The sequence below is a fragment of the Amblyomma maculatum genome, unplaced genomic scaffold, assembly GCF_055883805.1.
Source record: "Amblyomma maculatum isolate TAMU_Amacu unplaced genomic scaffold, ASM5588380v1 scaffold_65, whole genome shotgun sequence".
NCBI lineage: Eukaryota > Metazoa > Arthropoda > Arachnida > Ixodida > Ixodidae > Amblyomma > Amblyomma maculatum.
In genome coordinates this window covers 260,630-284,788 of record NW_028146790.1, presented here as the reverse complement: position 1 = coordinate 284,788, position 24,159 = coordinate 260,630, and the positions used below count along the sequence as shown (strand labels likewise).

General features: G+C 45.5%; 1 protein-coding gene across 1 annotated transcript in view; it reads left to right on the top strand.

The window, feature by feature from the left end:
• The first annotated feature begins 1,493 nt into the window (after positions 1 to 1,493).
• The window catches only part of LOC146170702 (tryptase-2-like), a 30,315-nt gene continuing 7,649 nt past the window's right edge, over positions 1,494 to 24,159 (top strand). The window contains exons 1-4 of the mRNA XM_084586839.1: positions 1,494 to 1,593; positions 15,118 to 15,203; positions 21,859 to 21,965; positions 22,647 to 22,918. Coding sequence (XP_084442965.1) covers positions 1,494 to 1,593; positions 15,118 to 15,203; positions 21,859 to 21,965; positions 22,647 to 22,918 — 565 coding nt within the window. The remainder of the gene's footprint in view (positions 1,594 to 15,117; positions 15,204 to 21,858; positions 21,966 to 22,646; positions 22,919 to 24,159) is intronic.

Here is a 24,159-nt window from a genome sequence, read left to right as displayed (position 1 = left end):
ACGTAAAGGAGATGACACACGGCAGAAAAACAGTAAACGTCAATCTGACATTTCGGCCGGGGTCCGGCCTTTGTCAAGGAATGTAGCAACCGCTACATTCCTTGATAAAGGCCGGACCCCGGCCGAAACGTCGGATTAAAGTTTACTGTTTTTCTACCGGGCGTCTTCTCCTCTCTCTCTCTCTCTCTCTCTCTCTCTCTCTCTCTCTCTATATATATATATATATATATATATATATATATATATATATATATATATATATATATATATATATATATATATATATATATATATATATATATATATATGTTCACAAGCGCCGGCTCCGCATTTCACGGGTGATCGCCACCCTTATCTTGTTTATAGCTTTCCGTACGGTAGTGGGTTTCGTGAACGACTTGCTGGTGCAATAAGCAAAGCACTTTCGGTGTACAATATATGTTGTTTATATTGCGAAATTTAGCGCCGGAGCCGCTCATCAATGCTTCTATGGGCCGAGAAAGCGTTTGCAACGTTAAACCAATAAGCCACTTTTTTGAGTCTGCGGGAAACCATGGGCTTCCAAAGTACATCTCCTCGCTTGACGTTTCCCATTGTAGTTCTCGCTACTGCGTTGACTTTAGCGACCACAAAAGAGTTGCGGTCACTGCGCAAAGACCAAACAAAACAGGAGAAATCATAGCGGAATGCAATCAAAGCTCGCCCGAATCTCGAAATACACGATTTCTGAAGTTTAGATTCCAGGAAAATTGTGACAGCTCTAACTGACACCCTCGTCAAAAACTGCACCGGTTCTTCCAAACGATGGTCAGCGATTCTTGCGAGACGAGCGCCCCGTGCCTTATACTTCGTCCTCTGAATCCTGCAACGCATCACGTGCCTGAGACTCAAGTGTACGTGCAATAATTCAAACCAGTTCAAATAAGCTTAGAGGAAGCGGCAGCGCTGCCAGTGCCTCTCCTAAACTGCGCCTTGGCTGCATTCCGCTGCCATTTTCGTGAGGACAATGCAGAAGCGACAGTTATGACCAAACTCGCTCGAGCCGGCTCAATCTCACTCTATGATCAACGGTCGCGGTCGACGACATCGCCCCAGACCGGACGTCAATTTTTCGCGTGGTGGTCCTGTGGACGTATGAAGATGCGTAAGGTATGCACAACACGTCCACGTAAGAGGAGGCGTAATTATGCGGGGACTCAATCGGCGATATCGGCGCTGCATTTATTTTCTCAACCGCGGAGGGCGAAAAGGGTGCAGAGGCGGTGTCATGGCGTCGGTCGACGACTTTGGCTCGTGGTCTGTACGTTTCCTGACTGCGCAGCTACCTTACGCGGTAACGAGGGGCATCCACGAATGAAAAAGAAAGTGGATGATAGGGAAACCATCCGGCAGCAGGCGAGCGCGAAGTGTCCATCCGGTTTTCCTGACCTCTCCCCGGGAGAGGATGGCAGCGCGTGAGTCGGTTGTTCTCCGCAGCTGACAGCAGCTCGGCGATGCGATCGGCTCAGCTCCTGTTGCTCCTTCTGACGCCGGCAGCGCTCGAGGTCTCGGACTCCTCCAGCAACCGGGGCATCGCCGTCGGCACCAACCACTGTGAGTTCCTCGACGGAATCGATCCTTGAGACTGGAAGAGCACTGAGGGAAACAGGAAAGCACCCTTTCTCCGAGATTGGCTACGGATATGGCTAGTTCGTAAACCGACGAGGTGTAAGTGGTGGTGGGAGAATTAGGAAAAGAGGCGGCTTGAATGTTTCAAGACGCCGTTGATCACCTCGCCTTTGTCTCTAAAGTGCCCCTTTGTTTATAATCAACACCTTTGCTTTCATGTCCATCACTTCAAGCTTGGAAGGGCTTTAAGTTTTTAAGGTGCTGTTGATCACCTCGCCTTTGCCTCTGAAATGCCTTTTTGTTTATAATCAACACCTTTGCTTTCATTTCCATCACTTAAAGCTTGGAAGGGAGAAAAGGCAATATTGTGTGATGCATAGCAAGCGGACATTGCATAGTGCGCAGTTCACATCCTTGGAGCTTCGGATGTTAAGCCCCACAAACCAAACCAAACATCCTTGGAGCGGGCTTCCAACGCACCCGATGCGTTGATGCTGGCCGAGAGAAACGACGTTTTTAAAGGCTTCAGTTTTTGCTAAAAAGAGGAATCTTACGTAAAGGCCCTGGTTTCAATAATCAAACACCGCTCCAGATATTTTCACTTCTAACACACACACACACACACACACACACACACACACACACACACACACACACACACACACACACACACACACACACACACACACACACACACACACACACACACACACACACACACACACACACACACACACACACACACACACACACACACACACACACACACACACACACACACACACACACACACACACACACACACACACACACACACACACAATGTTCTGGGCATGAAATTCGTGCGTGACATCAACTGTGCTGCGTCACTAATTATGTAAATACAGTGTACCTAAGTGCGCACACGCACGGCCCTGGCGAGCGTACGTTGCTTGGTGTGCCAGGCAGGAAAGTAGTGTTCGCCCGCAATGGAATGCCAAGCGCCATACAATCGGTACACAGCTGGGGGCACGCTTGAGGAGCGTCAGTGGAGGGCCGAGGCGATGCAAGCCGTGTATTCGCAGCGCAGTACGTGCCTGCGACCAACAATATGTTTATCATTTTTTTTTTCATAGTGCGACAAGTATTTTTTTTTTGTTTAGAACAGCTTCGTATCGATGATGTCCTCTTCGGCAGCTCAGGTGGCCATGAAATCATCGCTTGCCTTCTTCACCGCGATGACCGCATTTTTACGGAGACCAGGGTCGAAAGCAGAGGTTTGGTGAGGTTTTCTTCGAGATACATCCATCCCAGAATAGATAAAAGGAAAAATAAGAATAAGAGTAATGTTTATTTAACATCTTGAGGATGTTGGGTGCGCCGGCAAAAAGCCAGTAGAAAGGCTTGACGAGGCCGACGCACCCTACAGAGGCATTGCAGTGGTACATTGCATAACATCACTTTTAGAAACAAAACATAAAACAATCGATTTTTCATTATCTATACATTCGTTCAGACTGTTTATTTAATTCATGCGGGAGAGTGTAGCTCAGCATTTGGCAACCATAGTTTGTTCGGATCTTAGGTACAAGCCATTTGGGTGTCGTTCGTGTAGTGTATATTGACTCTTTGCGTTGCAATCCTGACAGCTCTATCACCAGGCAGTTGTTATTGTGAACATCGATTTCATACCGCCGCAAGAGCAAAGTTTCGTATAACTGTGGCAAGCGGATAATTCGAAGTTCATTGAAAATAAAAACAATATCCTACCAAAGCAAACATGTAAGCGAGAAGCACGTGTCGCTTTCTTTTCGGAGGAGTGTCTGTCATTGTTGCACCCAGAACGAGGTTCCTGTCATTGTTTTCGTGAGTTGGTGAGATCGACAACGGTGAGGCGCCTGAATAATAGGCCCTAATGGATGTGGGAGATGAAAAAAAAAAAAACGCGTTTTAAACTCTGGATCGCTTCTCCACCGTCATTTTGTTTCTTTCTCTTCCCGCCCGGAGTTGCCAGCGCCGTGTGGTTACAGTGTCTGTTCGGCTACTCGACAGCCGTGTCATTTGGCGGCGAACTAGACAGCCGAGCCTCAAGTGGAGACTCCGACCAGACGAGCGCGCCTCCCTGGGGGGCCCCACGACTCGGAATTGACCATTACCGACGCTAAGGCGCCATCCAGTACGTAACCCCGAGACCTCCGTGACTCCTCGATTAGGAAGACGACGTCGGCGGCGGCAATCGAGCCCCAAAGGACAAGGCCGGCTCGCTCTGGCGTTCAAGGCGAAGGTCGACGATCTCGACTGAGTGTCACTATTTTGTTCCCTCCGTTGTTTCTTTTTTACTTGATGCTGCTTTACAACTCTTGGCCGATAAACACGGCGTCCGGGATGGTTGCGAGCGCTTGTCCCGGTCCGATACCAAAGCGGCCGAATCACGCAATGCCAATGGCTGGGCGTACGACCTTGGCCGTGCTCACGCGCGCCGAAATGAAGAGTACAAGGGCGCACGATTGCGTTCCTCTTCACCGACTGCTGCGCAACGACCGCATTCCCGTCGCGCTTCCCTATACAAAATAGATAACATCGATGTCCGTGACGATAAGATGCGGGCCTACCGCCTATTGCGGTTTTCCTTTCTTTCGTCTAATTTCTTCTCCATTTGACGCTACTGCGGGCTCTGCAAAGAGCCGTGTGACTTTTATACGCGACATTCGTTAAGTACGTGTTTTACACGTAAGATTACATGCCTTGTGAAAGGTTTTCTCGGTCTCACATCGGTTGTACCGCCGCCGGGTTTGCCCTGAATCAAGTGTGCGATTAAATGGCATAATTAATTTTACTCGGCTAGTAATTTTTATAACACATAATGTGCGAATTGGCAATGTCGACAGAAAATGGTTGCAGGGCGAAATAAGAAGCATGAAGACAAAGATGAGTGGCGAACGCCCAACAATTTACTTTATTTATTTTTATTTATTACAAAATGGTTGGTCTCATTTTGAGGCCGTAACCCGATCGGGTTCACATACGTACGGAAAGGTACGGAATAAAATGAAAGCAACAGAGAATCAATTCTTTTATTATCACCAAATAAAGATGACAAGTCGCACGCGATGATAATGTTAATTGTTTTCAAAGTTGGTTGTAAACTACGACACAAATGTTTCAGCACACACCTGGTATTACAATTTCAGGAGGCCGCGTATTCCACTGACGAATAACATGCGGCAAAAACGAGTACTTGAAATGCCGCTATGGTAGTGGAATAGATGCTGTGCAAGTTTCGTTCTTGTGGCTCAAGTAGATATCCAGTCTAGTAGATATCATTTAAAATGAGGAACATAAGCCGCAGCTTTCTGGCTCGTGTGTGGATCGTAGAAAGGCCGGCGTTTCGCATAAGCAGTGTGGGTGATTAACGACGTTTGCATTTATTGAAAATAAAACGCTAGATTTTCTCTAATCTATCAGTATAACGCTTAGTGTGGGGAAGGCAGCTAACAATACTGTATTCTATCTTAGAACCGACAAGTGAAGTGTAAGCAAAACGTTTTGCTTCTGGAGAAGCAATGCGAAGGGATCCGAACGTCTTATGTACCAAGCAGAATGCACCTTTGTGGTAATGTGTGTCATCAGCCGCGGACTGTACCCACTGCAGGGCGAAGGCCTCTCCCATATTCCTTCAATTTACCCGGTCCTGCGCTAGCTGTTGCCCACTTAACCCCTGCGAACTTCTTAAATTCATCCGCCTATCTAATTTCCTCATGTTAGATATGTGTCACGTGGTTGCTATTTATTTATTACAAATAGCTACAGCGCCCGTTGGGCATTACCATAGGGAGGTTAATTAGAAGCACATAAGGTCAAAATGAAAATAGCACGAACTGCGGCAGCAAATCAGTTATGCGACTAAAGCAGAATAAGCTTGTATCCTAATCAAGGAGAATGACAACACATTCAGTACAAAGCGTGAATTATTATTTAGAAAATAAGTTACATACACGTGGATGTAACAGTAAAGCGAAATTATCGCGTAAGATTCATATAAGGTGCTCTATGATAGACAGAAAATTGGATGCACACATCATCTCTTCCCGGAGCAAAATTCATTTTGCAATAATTCCCGGAAAGAACGAAAACCTAAACACGACTTCGGTATGGCGTTACCTATTTGCAATCATCCCTTGTCGATTTCTGCGTTGTGATTGTTGGTAGGATGAAACAAGCAGCTGAATTGACGACAGAACACAAAGGTGGAAGAATCGATGAAGAGTATTTTCTAACATAACGCTTAGCTTTGTAGCTTCTCATTAGGAATGCTGCGGACCTCGTAGCAAACAAAAAGCGTCCTTCAAGTCAAGAAATAGTGTCTGAAGCCTTTCTTTGAAAGTTCTTACTATAGCATTCTTGACGTTAAGTAAGGCTGATTCCGTGGAATACTTTGTTTTATGTCCATAGAGTTTATCACTGGTTAATTATATTTACCTAAACACATCCTGACATTGATGGCTTTTTCAAAGAGCTTAGAGACGACCGACAAGACTGAAATAGGACGGTAATTAGTCAATGCAGCGCTGTTACCCCCTTTAAAAACTAGATGCTCCGCTTCCGATATTTAACCGATCTGGAAACACTCTGGTCTGAAACATACAATTCGTGGCATACGTCAAAGAAATTTACTTATTTTAGGAGGACAGATATGGTAGGCCAGTTGGTAAGACATTTGGAAACTGAAAACCGCAGCAGACACAGGGCGATACTTGCAACTGATATTTTATTCGAAACATTGAAAACTTTTATAACCAGGTGGCACAATGAGGTAAGAAAAGGTGATGAACCAAAAATAAAAAAAGACCTGCGGCAAACCAAAACAAAACCACGCGCACGTGGAAACCATCAAAAAGGCGCGTAATGTATGAATCAAGCTGTACATGACAAAATCACCAAGAAGTTGAAACTTGAAAGATAACGCCTCACGCGGAAACAATACGTTCAAACTACTGCAGGAAGCAAGTACCCAATAGCACGTGAAGAAAAAAAGGGGAAAAAAAAAGAATCCAGAAGTCACATCTGAAGAAAACCCAATTCTTTTTGGAGCTGAAGCATTCGTCCTGCAGCGCGCATATAATGGACGGCGCTTCTCTCTTTTACGCTGCCCCTTCCTCCTTTCGATTTTCTTGGTCTGACTGAATGCAACCTCGGCAACTGCGACAGTGAACAGAGCGAACCCCTCCATCTCCCCCAAGGTGCACTCCTCAACGATCATTTAGCACCTACCGTTTTGTCCAATATAAAAGCGGCCATAATTGTCTCTTCTGCTCCGCGTTTCATCATTAGTGGCTTTTTTCTTTAATGAGGCTCTGTGGAAATACTGTTAACCTTAGAAATGGATATTAGCTACTTTTTTATCTATGGACACTGCGGGCCCTTTCAGGCCCAAGCAGGAGGGCTTACAATGAAATTCCCAACATAAAATACATTTCATAGTCACTTGGAGAAACAGCTATGCAGGCAAGGGAACTCGAGGGCAATCTCTTCAGTGAATGAAGAAGAAAAGGGTGCAGCGATTAAATGACGAAAATGCGTATCACAAGGCTTCAGAAATCAAGATTTCTTTAAATCAGAAATCAAGACACATTGCAAAGGCGTCAGTGTAATGCAATTTACTGCTACGGCAGGGAAACGATTCCAAAGGGAGATAGCACTTGGGAACAATGAGTATGTGAATTTTTATGACTTATTACTATTTTAGGTATTGTTTTGGTATGATTAATTCATGCAGGAAGCATAAATGATTACTGAAGGTATGCGGACTGGGTTATTTTGAAGCGCCCCTCCTAAAGTTGAAATAGAATAGTCCTTTGTTGGGCCAGTTGGTGATTCATTAAAATGTAGTTGTAGCGCAGGCGCTGTGTTCGTCTTCCTCACTCTGTCCATATCTGTCTGCGCTACTACTGCATATTCATTGTAATAGAAATTCTGCGTTGTGACAAAGTTTGTAAACCGGCTCTTTCGCAAATCAGTGACGCTAGACTGAAGTGAATGCGATGAATTCTTGAAGTCGCTCTACCACATTTGTCAGGTGCTACTGATGGGGCGTCCAGATTACAACGGCATGTTCTAATGACGGCCGGACAAGCGTTCTATTAATTTGACTTTATTCCGAGGAAGCAAAGTTTTCCTTCTGCCTTTCAAGCTTAGGTCGACACCCAAATATTTGATTCGATTGCACTTTGCGCCTAACGGGTAGGAGAAATTTAACGTATTCTTCTTGCTGGTAAATATGATACTCGCGGTTTATGGCTGCATTATTTTCATGCCCAATTTTGAACATCACATTGAATCGATATTATCGATTCACTAAGCTTTATTTGGTCACCTAGTTTGCTTACGTTTGTATATTGGCCTCGGATGGATGAATGGATGGATGGATGGAATATAGGAGCGTCCCCTTTAAAACGGGGTGGTAGCAGTAGCTATCATACTCATTTTTCTTCCTATATTCCTCGAGCAGAGTCGCCACCTAGCGGCATAGCGGCGAACCCTACCCAGTGTGGATGCGTGTTCGCGTCGCATGGAAGCCCGCAGTGATTTGCGTGCGCGCGTGTGGTGTGTACAAGAGTGCTTTTTGATTGTTTAGCGGTTCGTGTGCGCTTTTGCTTACCTATCTGCCTCTTGTTAAAGAAATATGAACTGGCTATTATCCCACGCTCCATTAAAAAGAAAATACTTGTCCATATCGAGCATGTCACACTGGAAAGGACATCATAAGTCGCGGTCTTGGGCGCCTTTTTGACAAGCGGTGTCTTAAACGAAGCGTTGCTGTCGCTAGGTGCCGTTTCAAAGCAAAACAAGTTACTGCCGTCGATACGACTTAGTGCAAACGCTAAAAAATTGTAATTCCCGTTTCTGTTTGGAATACCGGAGCTGTTGAAACCTGCGACCGCAGACTGCTGCATAGAAAATCCAGTTTGAACAAGCCATTCTGTGCCTTCTGTATCCACGAGATAGTTGTCTGACTACATTTTTTTTTTGCTGTTAAACCTCTGTTCCGGTGTCTCCGTAGTAGGGCGCTCGACTGCTGATTTCGAGAATGGGGGGTTCGATCGATTACGGACATATCTAAAGGCGCTCTTCGGCTGTCGGATTTGCACGTTAAACATACTCACGTGGTCAACGACACGGAGGCCCTCACTACATCATCCGTCATGTAGCCGAGCTCGCATGGCGCGTTAAACCCATATATGCATTTCGTTCCGTCTTCTTTTTTTCAGTTGAAGGCTTCTGCGCATCCGTAACAGTGGTAATAAGCCCATTTCGCTTTAGAGAAATGTTCGAACGTTTGGGAAACAAATCTTTCTAACACCTGTTACACTAAATATTACATAATACACATAGATCATTGTACACTGGTAGCCCATTAGAATCTTTACAGCCCCTTTTCGTCTGTGCTGTATTTTGAGTAGACTGGTTGCTTCTGACAAGAAGAGCTTCATACGGGCTTGACCATCGATGTTTAGTTCGGGAATAAATACATATTTATAGTCACATGATAAGATGAACTGCAGTTCTTTCAGGATAGTTTTATATCCGGCCACTGTTTTGGAAGTAAACGACAGAACCGGCCCAAGTCACTGATCAACAATAATCATAATGATAAAGAAATCTTCAGCGTTCAAAATTCCTTGCCAGGACATGACAGCGACCAAGCGCTGTTTTTACGATGTCTTCGTAGCTAATGATTCGTAGCTTGCACTTTAACGTTAGTGAAAATTAATCGCTGATAGTACTAAATTTTGTTAATTGTGTAGAAGTTCTGTCACATGATGAAGTTCATTGTCATTGAAAAAATAATAATTACTCTACTAAGTTACCATTTATAAACATCACACACATCAGAAACTCTATTCTTCCCTCGGTTTCAGGAAATCATTTAGAGTCATTTCACTGTGCAACACTACCAGATTATCTGCCGCAAGAAGCATCTGCCTTGTTGTGAGCTCGGCTAGCTAATCCACTCACTGCTCTACACGTGAACAGTCAGCTTTCCTGTGCGACGAGGTTTCCTGTACAGTGTCGGCGTAATCTCATTTTTTAGGAATACTTGTGCCTGGTTGCCTATAGCCAGAGTTGATGTCCACTCAGTCAACGGCAACCCGCCGGGCTGTCAGGGCTACATTAACCAGCTTAATCCTCGAGCCAAGCACGATATAATGAGCGAGGCTGCCTCGATTTCTCGTATCTCCGTGGGCTTGACACTAAATTTGCCTGTCTCACTCGTATAAGACACGCGCACGCTGTTGAAAAGGCGATAAGATAGGTAATGTAATGTTCAGGTCCAAGTATCAGGTCTGTGGGCGCCGTATAACGCAAAAAGCGTACAAAGCGATGCCAGTAAATCTAAAAGATTGGTGGTTGCGTGCCTTGTTTTTCTAAAATCCGCGCATCTTTTTTTTTTGTTTTTTTTTTGTTTTTTTTTTTGCTGCATCGAAGAAATCCACAGATCTTCTTTCCTGAAATATTGGAACACTATAAACAGTAAATCTTTAATGCATTGCATAAGGCACGTTTCCATCGCCAACAAACCCGCCGTAAAATCGGAAGCAGACGTATGCCGCGTGCGTTTCTACGAGCGCCGCCACTATCGGAGAGACGGTGGCGCAACCTCTAGGTTGATCTCGCGGCGAATATTACACAATCATCTGCGAAGAGTCTGATGATAACTAGTAGATCGTCATAGGAAGATAAGTCATTGATGTAAATAAAGAACAGAATAGGAGAAAGCGCTGACCCCTGTGGCACACCTGGGAGTAGATCATTCGATACGCAACCATCCATGGAAAAACACTGCATCCGGCTAGTTAGACAGGAAGCAGTTCACGAAATGACGTTGCATTCAATATTTGCAGCAATTAGTTTTGTGATTTAGTTTGGTGTGGGACGATGTCAAGCGCTTCAGAGAAGTATAATACACTGCATCTATTTCGCCTCTTAAGTGCGCTACTCAAGCCGTAAGTTATTTCTGCCAACTGTCTAATTGTGGATATACCTGACCGAAATCCATACTGACTATTATGGATAATGTTAGTTTTTCCAGATGCGCAATGATGCGTTTAGATATAACATGCTCCAGAATTTTACTGCAGTGATACGGGCCTATAGTTATTAACCTGCAATTTGGACCTGGATTTATGATTACGAACTATTCTTGCATATTGACAGTCGCATTGTATCTCATTGGTATATATAGGCAACTGATTTATTTCTCTTATGTACTTCGCGAGCAACCCACTATACTCTTTAAACGTTATCGCATTTTAGTGTTTCGAGATTTTGAGAAAACTCTGCGCGCTTTCCTGTGCACGTTCATTAAATAGTTTTTTCTGTGTAATTCGGTTATCTGTACCCTCCTGTGTCTGTTTTATAGTGTAGTGCGTACATTTTTTCACAATGTACGACCAACTAGCAACCATCGCTGCTTTGCTTGCACATATTTTAGAGGTTTAGGGGAAATTACGTCATAGCCAGTGGCTTCATTATTCTTCAACTAATTGATGAATCGTGCGATTTCGGAAGGTGTAACGGCGGTTAATACGAGAGTGTTAACAAGGTCTATGGTCCTTGTAGAAGGAATGTGTACTGGGTGTACAAGTTTTATAGTGCCTATCGAAAAAGACACAAATAAGTGATTTTCCACAAGACAAAATGCCATCAAGGGCAGAATTACAGAGTGCTCTACAATTGAGGGCACTCTAAAACGCCCGCTCCTATTGGTCATCGCCTCTATTTTCAAAAGTAGCGCCAAGTGATATCGCTATTGCGTCGAGAAGGCGAAGAAACGAACGACATTCCACACCTAATTATTCCCATGGTTTTATACCATTTCTGTAGAGCGCAAACAGCCTGCCAATGACGAAGGGTGTGCGAGAATGCATTCTACTTGTCCGGCGAGTTGTTCCGAAGCCTATTTCGACTTGGAAATGCGAAATCGGGATGGTCGTGCAACTAATTTGCCGATGGATGAAGCTTGCCTGTTGACCGCTCTGCCGGTGCGGCAGTAAGCTCCCCGTGCGCTTCGATTTTCTTTTCTTTTTTTTTTTTGCCTCCGGAGGATTTCAAGGGATCGTAGGCAACCCAGGTCGGCCTCTCATAACCGACGGTGAGCGAGCGCGTGCGCCAAATGGCTAAGTAAAGTTGGCGCCCTAAGTTGCGCGTCGCAGTGTACCCAGAGGCTTACAGTACACACGAATGAAAACAAACGAGGCTGGTAGTTGCTTTTTCCTGTGCTGGTTCTAAGTGAATCATTTGTGTGTGAGACTTTCATGCGGCGAAAACCTTTGATGGCTCATGACTCCCAAGCGTGTCCTCGTGTTCGCGAGACGTTCCCGCGAGATTCCGCGGCCTACCGCTAGACTGATGTCATCACGACTTCGCATCAGGTCATGTCTAATAATAGGAACTGACGTCACTATGACGTCACATCCACTGACCCCGCCAAGCGTCCGTTCCAGGATTCTGTGCGGCGCCTTTCATTGGGAGCTTCTGTGGGGAAATGTCCTCGGACCTCTTCCACATGGTGTGGGCGTGCCTCTCAAACCCTGCCCTTGCACCTAACCCAAGCCCCACCCGGGAGTACTGGGAGGCGACCCTACTTACCTGCTCCAATCTGAAAGTCCAAAAGGCGTTGGCCAAACGAGCAATGGCGGCAGCTGAAGCCACTAGGGACTTAATCTGAAGTCCAACAGCGAAATAAGGTAGCAATAATACCTTATATCCACAAGATTTCTCATAATCTCAAGAAGATTGGTAAAAAGGCAAGTGTTCACGTGGTCTTTTCAGCCACGTCCCGCCTATCAAGACTTTGTCGCATGGTCAACAAAACGAAAAAGAGAGATAATGGCTGCACCACAAGGCACAAGAATCCCGCCGTAACATGCGCAGAAGGGGTTGTATACTCCATCCCTCCATCTTGTGGCAAGGCATACATCGGCCAAACCGGCCGATGTATTAATAAACGTTTAATGGAGCACAGCAATGATTTTTTAGGGTCATCGTCCAAAAACCTGCCAGTGCATTGTCGCACATGCGACCGAAATAGAAAATGCTCCCCTGTCTTTCAGAAAACGACTATTCTAAACCGATCCCTTAACAAGCTTACACGCGAAATAGTGGAAGCCGTTTTTATTGCTAAGCACAAGGATGAATGCGTCAGCACATCCTCAGTTTTCCTTTCGAACAAAGAAATTGCTTTTCTCTCTGATTGTGCTTGATTTTATCTTCGATTTTATTTGCACTCTTTACATGCCTTCGTTTTATACATTTTGAATTGCAGTCAGTCACATTGTTTAATTCATTGTTGGTTCTTTGTTTTGCAGTGTTAATTGGTTGGCTTTCAATTTTGTTTCAACATTTGCATGTGTCTCTCTTCTTTTTTCATGTTTAACTTACTTATTATTTATTGTCCATCTCATAATTTTCTGTGCGGTTTTTAAACCAGTTCTTATATAGAACATGTTTTCTGCGCATCCACCTTTTTTAGCCATTGTTGCTTGTTAAGGACTGGGAATATTTGTTTATTTTGCACGCACTTTCACTACGGCCACTATTATCATGTCAATCGTGTGTTAGGCATTTAGATGTATTGATTTTTTTATACTCGTGTTTGATTTTGAAGCACCGGTTTTCGCCACGTGTCTAGATTTCGTTCCTCTAGTGGGCGTTTCTCTGTGGTATATATATGACATGGCGTTAAACCAAAGGAAATACAGCGCTAAGTTTTAGACGAACCACACAGAAAGACGGACGGGACAGGCGCTATCCCGTCCGTCTTTCTGTGTGATTCGTCTAAAACTTAGCGCTGTATTTCCTTTGGTTTAACGCAATGTCACACCAACTAGCCCAGCAAGAGATACTGTTGATATATGACATGGTTGGCTGATTTTCAAAAATAAAGTTGCAGTTCAGCGCTTCTGCGTCCTACGTGTTCCTCCGTCTTCGTCCTTGTCCGGCTACGCGCTGCTATAACTATAAAAAGAGGTTTTTGCTCCTGGAGTCACCTGCATTCTTTTTACCCTTTTTAACCCATCTGTACCTGGGCCTCCACTGCACAATACCCTGTTCAAAGGCACTGGGAACATAATTTCCCACAATGCACAGTACAATTTGTTTTGTTTTACTGTTGACAAATAATCGCTTGAAGACCACGCTGAAAGAAACCGCACACTTGCTACGACTTCTCTATAAAAGCCCTTAATCCCTGAGGAAAAATCTTCGATTGAAACAATGTACTCCGGGAGCAGCCACCTCAGTCTGACTTGGCATAAAGAAAGGGTCAGTCGTGTCTCTAAAAAACAAAAAATGACTGACCACCTGTCGCAAAAACAGGTGGCCTAATCCTAGCCCACCGTCTTTACTCGTCTAAACAAGTGGTCCGGCTGGAGCGCTGCCATTCAGACTCCCATACAATTACGGCGAGAGTCATTTGCAGCTTCTGAATATTTAACCGTGAACAGTGCAACACCTGCATAGTATACCAGAGCTTGCTGATAAAGAACAAATTTTTCAAAGTGTGGCCCTGGCAAAAATATAGTTTTCATAAACTAGCGCGAAGACACGGGACGGAGCAGAAGAAAAAGTAACACAAGGCGCTGCTCCGTCCCGTGTCTTCGCGCTGGTTTATACAAACAATATGCATAACCAACTCGCCCAAACTGCCGTTATACTTTAGATAGGTTGGTCCCTCTCTACTTTTCAACTTCGTCCTTTATCTTTTTAGCCTGCCCTCTCCAATACTGTTCACTGTCATGGTAAGCCATGAGCGGAACTCCCAAGTACCTATACGGTATTTGTCGTCCAAGGCACACTGGAACACCGTTCAGGCGCAGATGGACACCTTCCATGCCAAAGTCGGAGGCATTTCGACCAGTTAACTCCACTACCGGGCACAAAATAGCCCTTGTCTGACTAATCATTCACGAAGCCTTGAAAGAAAAGGCTCTGCCTCCGTCATATGGATCGTCTCAAACTGTGCTCATTCCGAAGACTGAGCGACTATTCAGTGTCCCAATTTCTTTAGGTATTTATGCGTCGTATAACAGTAGCAGTGCTACCATCTCGCCTTCGAGCGGAATATCGCTCGCAGAGTTCTTGAAAAACCAAGCTCAAGCAGGCGCCATCTCTTAAAAAGTGAAAGGGCTGGCAGTCATTTGCAGTCAGGGAAGAGCGTTGCTGCCTTATTAAAACCTATATTTGTAATATTTTTGAGAACGAAATTATTTGTATTCCGAAATTTCTAATCAGAAAAAAATATGCTTTTTAAGCATATCTGCAACATTTATTTTTAGGTACACACAAAGTAACAAAATAAAATGCATTGAAATTGACTTTCTTGTGCAAGTACTGAAGATTGCGGTTTTTAGCGGGCTTTGGGGCTTCCTGTTGCGGGCTTTCTATTTTAAACATTGCAACACTGTTTCTAACTAGTGTAAGCTGCTGTGCTGCATGCACTCAGTGGCGGCCTCTTTGCTCATTCCGCAGCTTGCGGTGAAAGCAAGTTCCCAGATGACCCTGACTTCCGGATTGTGGGCGGCCGCGAAGCGAACAAGGACGAATGGCCCTGGCAGGTGAGTCATACCGGCGTGATGAACATCACTATAGTGCTTACAGTATATTCTAGATACTATAACATCGCTATTAACAGCGGCCTTCCGTCACCAGCGGCTGCGGAACACCTGTGAAGACCTGTGACGCAGCAGGGGGTGCTAAGAATTCCTGGCTCCGCTGGACAGGCCGCCATTGGAAACTGACCCTGGCAACGTTTAACGCTAGAACCCTAGCTAATGAAGCTAGTTTAGCAGTGCTGTTACAGCAACTAGAGGGTATGAAATGGGATGTCATAGGGCTTAGTGAGGTTAGGAGGCCGAATGAGGTATATATTGTCACGTAGAGGTGACAAGGCCGTTGACACCAAAAAAAGACACAGGCTTAATGGTACTGAAATTAACTCTTTATTGGGCTGACTTGCGCCCGCAAAAGAACTAAGCAACTCGGTGGTGGCGATAGCAACAAACGTGCTCGTTGATCGTCGGACAAAGAATGCCCATCAAACTCGTCAACGCTCAATTTAAAGGCTGCTCAGAACAATCTAGATAACGTCGCAAACAGCTTCCAGCGTAAGCCGGAACATTGTAGAAAGGCACACGAGTGGTCGAAATCTTCGAGACCGATCTCGGTGCATCTTACGCTACAACGAAAACTGATAAAGGTGCGACTCGCGACATCGAGCATTAACAAACAAAGAATGCAGAACTGATACGCGATCCAGAATCAGAGTGGTAAGGCCGTACGCCGGCGGCTGTTAAAAAACAATACAGTTTCGAACGTTTCGCGGCAATACAGTACTGAAGGATGGGCATGTACTGTGTTATCGAGGTTTACCGGAGAGGCGAGAACTAGGAGTATATTTCCTTGTCAATAAGTATATAGCGGGTAATATAGACGAATTCTGCAGTAATAATGAGAGGGTGGCAGGCATCGTAATTAGGCTTACTAAGCGGTATAAACTGAAGGTTGTACAGGCTTATGCACCTACATCTAGTTATGGTGACCAGGCGGTTGAAATTTTCTACGAAGATGTAGAATCGGCAATGCGAAAAGTAAAGACGCAGTGCAGTCGTGCCTCGTTAATATGGACCCTTTGGTTTCCGACCAAAACTGTCCATAAAGCGAGTCATCCATAATAACGAGTCATGAATAAAAACAAAAAGGATTTTATTGAGAAAAGAGAATTGTAATTAACGAATGCTTTTGTACATAACGGGGTGCACTGGACTCAAAATTCCACAGAACGCCGGCAATTTTGAGTGCATTATCCTTGTCATTGTTTTAGCAGTAAAATTTTAGTGCAGTCTGAAGCGACTCGCTTACCATGACACCCGTGATGTTGGGCTTTGTGTTGGTCGAACTTTCGAGCACGAACTCCCCACTGGGCGATGAATCAGCGTCTGATTCTCTACTCACCGCCACTTCCAAAATGGCCTCTTCACTGAGCAAAGTAGCCGCTAAGTAGCTGCTTGAGATTCTCCTGAGGCGAGAAAACAGCTGAGCTGTCGATACTAGTCCCTCGCAGCTTGGATTGACTGAGATGGCTTTTGCCGCTTGTATCCACAGATTTCTTCGCGTCTACGTTCAGCTCTGTTCTTTTGCGTTTAACTCCCGCCTTGCCAAAAGCCAGACTCAAGTTGGGGGCTACAGGCTCCTGATGCTGTGCACTTTTTTAACCTTTCTGCCTTTCCGTTCTGATTCTTTCTTTTTTTTTGCCTTGTACTGTTTCTGTAAGGAAGCAAGGGACTCAAGTTGGCAAGCTGTTATGCACAGGGCTATCGAACATCCCATCTTCTTGGCGCCGTTTTTATGTGTTCCCATAAAACAAACACTGCAAGCTGAAGTACAGTTTAGAACGACGGCTAGCCGACTACGACGGGCTCAGACCTTGTCAAGGCCGCATCGTTGACTCAAAGCGAAGCCGACATACGGACCGCCTAGTGTGCAAAGTTTGTCAGTTCGGCAGCGCAACGGGTACGGAAACCAGATGAGAGGGAAGCGCGTCCAGGACGGGACGCCCGGTCCCGGCTGCGTGTTCGTACGCCGCTTTTCTTTTGTCGCTCTACTTTGTGAGTGTGCCTTAACTCACCGAAAAGCGTTAACGGCTTCATGGAACACACATTGCGCTTTGGGAAAGAAAACTTCAGTTCCCACCGCCACTGTAGGCACTTGTCGTTCTTCCTGTCATTTCTTTCTTGCGCTTTTACCGGCCTCTCTGTTCACGTTCAGCAGAATTTATTGCAACCACATATTGCTGTTTTCCCGACTGCGGCGGCACTTCCGCTGCACCCAAAAATCTCCTGGTTCCCCCCTTTCGGGCTCTTTCTTACGCTGACCCCTCGGTTTTCTGTGTACGTTCCGCTCCGCTCTAGCCCCCCCCTCACCCCCCCCCCCCCCCCTTAGTACGGCGACACGCAGGCTTTGGTTCTTTCCAACCCCACAGGACTCGTTCAGGCATCCCGTCGTATCGGCTGTCGCGTAGGTTCGCGGGCGGCGCGCCCTTCTTTAACTTGCGTTCGAACTACTCTGCTTTTTTTCAAGCTCTTTACATATTAACTAGACAAAAATACATGGGCCCAAGTGGGGCGCGTGCATTCTTCCCCTGTCCATTGTCCGGACAGCGAGTTTCCATATTAACGAGGCATAAATACATTGAAAAGGTTTCGTCCCCAGAAAAACTGTCCATAATTCGGGTCATCCATATTAACCGGGGTCATATTAACGGGGCACGGCTGTATACTGTACTAATGGACGACCTTCAATGCCAAAGTAGGGAAAAAGCAGGCAGGAGACCAGGCAGTAGGTGACTATGGCGTTGGTTCTAGGAATAGCAGGGGAAAGTTACTAGTTGAGTTTGACGAGCGCAATAACTTAAGAATCTGAATACGTTCTTCAGCAAACGGACGAACCGGAAACGTACATAGAAAAGTCCTAACGGGGAGACTAGAAATGAAATTGACTTCAAACTGCGTTCAACCCCCGCCATTATGCAAGATGTAGAGGTAATCGGGAAAGTGCGATGCAGTGACCACAGGATGGTGAGGTCCCGAATTAGCCAAATCTGAAGAAGGAATGCAAGAGATTAGTAAGAAAGAAACCCATCAACGAATTTGCGGTGAGGGGGAGGGCAGAAGAGTTCAGGATCTTGCTACAGAAAATATATTCAGCTCTAACTGAGGATGGCGACATTACCCTAGAAGCAATGAACAATAATTTCAGAGATATCATTACTGAGTGCGCGGTAAAGTATGCGGTAGGATAGTTGGAGAGGATACCAGTAAGCTGTCTAAGTAGTAAGGACACGAAAGATTTGATTAAGAAACGCCAGAGTATGGAAGCTTCCAATCCAACAGACCAGATAGAATTGGCCGAGATAGCAAAGCTGATCAATAAGCGCATGGTGGCCGATATAAGGAAGTATAACATGGAGAAAATTGAGCATGCTGTAAAGAACGGGGGAAGCCGTAAAGCGGTAAAGAAGAAATTGGGCATAGGCAAAAACCAGAAGTATGCGATAAAGGACGAGGCGGGCAACGTCATCACGAATATGGAAAAGATAGTCAAAGTAGCCGAGGAGTTCTATACAGATCTCTACAGTAGCCAGAGTAGTCAGGATCGTAATGAGATTGGCGGTAGGGAAATATAGTCAGACGTTCCACCAGTCACGAAGGACGAGGTCAAGAAAGAATTAGAAACTATGATGAGGGGCAAATCAGCTGGAGAGGATCAGATAACTACAGATTTGTTAAAGGACGCGGGGGATATCGTGCTAGGAAAACTGACCACCCTGTATACGACGTTCCTGGTGTCATCGATGGTGCCGGAACCATAGAAAAATGCAAACATTATCCTCATTCACAAGAAAGGGGACTCTAAGGACCTTAAAAATTACAGACCAATCAGCTTACTGCCTGTTACGGATAAGGTATTTACTAAGGTAATGGCTAATAGAATCAGGACAGCCTTAGACTGCAACCAAGCAAAGGATCAAGCAGGTTTTCGGAAACGGTACGCTACTATCGATCATATCCGCACCATTATTCAGGTGATAGCAAAATGCTCGAAATATGTCCAGCCCTTATACATAGCATTCATCGATTACGAAAAAGCATTTGACTGAGTTGAAACCTCGGCGGTGATGCAGTCATTGCGAAATCAGGGGGTAGGCGAGCCGTACGTGAAAGTGCTGGAAGATATATATAGTGGCTGCACAGCAACCACAGTTCTGCATAAAGAAAGTAACAAAATGCCCATAAAAAAGGTGTTAGACAAGGAGACACAATCTCGCCAGTATTATTCACAGCTTGCTTAGAGGAAGTATTCAGAGACTTGGAATGGGAGCAGTTAGGGATAAGGGTAGATGGAGAATACCTCAGTAATCTGCGATTTGCTGATGACATTGCCTTGCTAAGCAACTCGGGACATGAACTGCAACTACTGGTTGATGATCTAGATAGGAAAAGCAGAAATGTAGGCTTGAAAATCAACATGCAGAAGACTAATGCAATGTTCAACAGCCTCGGGAAGGAACCGCAGTTTACATTAGGTAGCGAAGTGCTCGAAGTAGTAGGCGAATATGTCTACTTAGGACAGGTAGTAACCGCAGATCCGGACCATGAAAAGGAAATAACAAGAAGAATAAGATTGGGATGGAGCGCATTTGGCAAGCACTCGCAGATTATGACTAGCAGCTTACCGGTATTGCTCAAGAGGAAAGTGTAAACAGTTGCATCTTATCTGTACTCACCTAAAGGGCTGAAACGTGGAGGCTAACTAAGAGAGTTCTAGTTAAGTTGAGGACAACCCAGAGGGCTATGGAACGAAAAATGGTAGGGGTAACATTAAGAGATAGGAAGCGTGCAGAGTGGGTCAGAGAAATAATTCAAGTTACCGACACTCTAGTGGAATTTAAGAAGAAATGGGCATGGGCAGGACATGTAGTGCGAAGAGAGGATAACCGATGGTCGCTTAGGGTAACAAACTGGATTCCAAGGGAAGGAAAGCGTAGCAGGGGGCGGCAGAAAGTTAGGTGGGCGGATAAGTTTAAGAAGTTCGCAGGGGTCAAGTGGGTGCAGCTAGCACAGAACCGGGTTGATTGGAGATATTTGGGAGAGGCCTTCGCCCTGCAGTGGGTATAGTCAGGCTGATGATAACATCGCTGAAGCGCACAATAATGAACCTCTTTATGTAGTTGAGCAGGATACGTTGTTGGGAAAGTTGGCTCATGGTGATGCGAATGAAGTGCGAAAAAAGGCGATCATCCCGCCCTTTTTTCTATCGTGATTGCCTCTTTTCGTGCCCTATAGGTTCCCATCACAAGTAATTTACGAACGAGCGAAAAGTCCTTGTCCGTGAATGTGTCGCTAAGTACCTTTTGTGGTGAACAAGCATCTCAGAACGCAACACCGAAAACGCGAGAGAACCAGACATGCGCAGAGGGAAGCGGAGCTGGGGGTGGAAGATCCCTCTTCAGGGGAAGAGGTATCTTCCCATCTCTGTGCTTTATTTTGCTATCTAGGCATCCTCATTATGCGCCTTATTCGCAATCAAATTTGACGAAACCAACCAAAACTATAATTTGCAGATTATAACAGCCATCATAACTAACTACTAACTACCTACTTTGACATTCCGATACCAACTAGAAGGCCTCCTTCCTAATACAAGGATTGAACACTACTGATGCCATTTCCTAAATATAACCACTAACTAACACGTGTACTGACTCGTTCCATTTCTCATACTATTCCTCATATGTTTTATACCTCCCTGCAGGGTCACAAATGTAGCCCCTCCGCCCCCCCCCCTCCCCTCCCCCCGTACCCACCCACTCACGCTACGAACGCGGGCTTTTATTCATAAACTGCTTCTAATATCAGCTCACTATTAAACCACCTGCGAAGCCAAACCGCTACGCAAAAAAAAACAAAAAAAAACGCAGGCACGAAACTTCTCTGAGCAGCTTGTTTTCTTCAAGGCTACCGAAGATTTCGCTAGAATCTGTGCGCGACTTGGTGATGCGGATAAAGCCAGTGAAGATTCAACAACTTCTTTGCAAAAGTTACATCCTGTCTTGCTGCTATTGTAAATAGCTTTAAATTCGGCAAGCAGCTGTTCCTTCGTGGTTCAAGATGGCAGTCCATTTTAAAATCTGCGTGCTTTTTTAGCCACACGCTAACTGAACTGCCTTTTTGCTTCCCCTAATTCTTTCTGTACGGAAAAAAATGTGAAGTTCGCAATGAAATTAGTCCCTTGTAGTTGTGGGTGCACACAGTGAGGTTGCGTACGCAGTGACTCTATGCGTAATGAATGCGAATGCGCAGAATGATACGCATCTCGGGGCGCACGCTCATTACAAATCGTGTCGTACGTCCGCTGCGCTCGCACTACGGAATGCGTTGGATGAAGTGTGTATCGTTGCTGCCTTCTACTATGCGATAGCTCCCTTGAAATCGCAGCATTTCCTATTTAAGGAATTTGAGGTGCTAAGCAAGCATATCAGTAGACGTTCGTCATTGCAACAACACATTCTGAAGATTTATATCATTGTTACGTTTTCTTCAGTTTGTACTTTCTCTCGTTACCTATGGCCGCACTAAACGTTATCTCGCTTTTCCAACGCTCGCGAACATTTCCCAGAAAGTGTCGTAACCAATCATGTCAAACCCCTCGCAGGTCTCCGTGCGGCTTACGCACCCCCAGGCGGGCAAGATTGGCCACTGGTGTGGTGGAGTACTGCTCAACGACCGTTGGATACTCACAGCCGCCCACTGCATCGTTAAGTGAGTGCATATCAGACAGCTCAAGGGCGAATAGAGTGGGTATAGACTCTGAAAAACTGTGATCTCCTCTCCTGTTCGAACCATAACCATGTATATCCACGAGAGCAAGCTGCCGAGCTAGTTGGCGATGCATAATCTTAAGACGCAAAATACGGACGAAAGACAAAAAAAAAAAAAGGACACATTGGGCAGTCACGAGAGCTCATGACTATCCCATGCGTCCTTCTTTTTGCCTCTCCTCTGTATTTTGCGATCATTTCTCCACGCTATATGCTCTTTTGTGGGGATTGTTACTTACTGAATATTATGGCTACCCAAATACCGGAGTTGCAGATTGTAGATTTTATGATTTAACATCCCGAAGTCCCATGTGGTCTTTGGCACGCCGTAATGAAGGGCTTCTGTATAATTTACATCAGGTTCTTTAACGTCATCCCGGAGCACACGGTTATCTTTGCCTTTGGCTTCAGTCAAAATACGACCGCGGCGGCCAGGATCGAACTCGTGAACATGCCATCAGCAGCGAAACGCTAAGGCTGCACAGGAGTGTAAAAATGATTGTAGTTAGCCTGGAAAATTATCGCTCTGAAGATAGCCGAAGAGTTCTCATTTGTGTGCAAAGGCCCCATTGAACCCGGTTTGTGTACAACAAAAGGCTCGGTTTGTATGCGGCACGAGCAGCCCGCTGTTCGTGCTGCCGCAGCCGGTGTTCTGGAAAGTGCGGCTGGGCGAGCACCGTCAGAAGTTGACCGAGGGGAGCGAGATGACGGTGCCGGTGTCCCACGTGTACCACTACCCCTGGTATTCGGGCTACGACCAGGACATCGCGCTAATGCGGCTCGCCTACCGGGTACCCTTCAGCGAGCACGTGCAGCCCATCTGCCTGCCCGACGCCGAGGATGAGTTCCAGGGTCTCGTGTGCGCAGCCACCGGATGGGGCAAAGTGGACTATAGTGAGTGCGAGCGGCGCTGCGTTCTCGCGTGACAACTTCCAGTGGTGCTACACACTCGTGGTCTTCACAGCTTCCTGCTCCCGCCGTGGTTACGATGTGGCTGTTGTAATACTAGCATGACATTAAGTGACATTAATAAACCAAGAATTAAAGGTATGCAAATAGAATCAGACACTGTGATGACAGATAACTTCATTTTCAGCATATTATTTTACCTCTATATAACTGTAACGTAGTGTATGACCATGAAAAAAAATCAATAGAATGCCGTTTCGGAAGTTTTCGTGGACCTCGTAAAGGTGCGTTCGTTATCTATCCTAACTTGATCGGATTTCTTCGTGCGAATTAAATATCCGGCCCATATCCACTCTTCTTGGCTTCCACCTATATCAGAGGGCTGAAAAATCGGGCTCATTGCAGTTTTAACACTACTTTGGAAAACGTCAGTGCCAAGTTTCTTTGTAGTTGAACTAGCTTCAGTGTTATTCGTATCCCAAGCGCTACAGTGGCATGCAGCACACTCGCTTGCCTTCTGCACTTGTGAACAAATTAAGTGCCAAGACAGCGTCATTGCGCTCAGGGTTCCTGGGTCAGACGCTCGGAAAGAGCATGTGAGATGCGGTGGTCAAAGTCTATGCGGCAGTATTGGCGCAGTGCAGCTACATGAGTATGAATTCATAAGGATGAAAGCGCCCTCTCCAGGAACTCAAGCACCTGGCCTCAGGAGCTGCAGAGGCACTCCTCAGGCTCAAGTTCGAGAACAAATGAGAAAAGTCTCCTGTCCTTACATTCTGCGTTAACTTACGAAGTTATGTAGTTTCAGAAGCAGTTTACAAGCGAAGCGTTGGAAGTGCTAACAAGAGAGACAAATAATGACCGCAGATCCCACCACGAGGAGAGGGAAAAAATTAAGCTGACAAGAATGAGGTGGATTGCATTTGGTAGTTTTTCCTCGTTGGATAACGGCAGTTCGCCGTTGTTCCACTAGAGAAGATTACATAATTTGTTTTCCACGTACTCATCTGTAGTTCATGGAACAAAGAGTCGGTTAGGGAACAGCGGTAATATCTTAGTCGAAATGGAGGAGGAACGAGCACGGCATGTCATCACAAGGAAGTCGATGATGTTAACAGGCTGTATTCAACGTAAACAAAAGCGCAGAATGTCAGGTGAGCCACGAGGCACGCATGAAAAAAGCGGATGCAGGAAAGGTAACACAGAAATGTTTTAAGGAACAACTA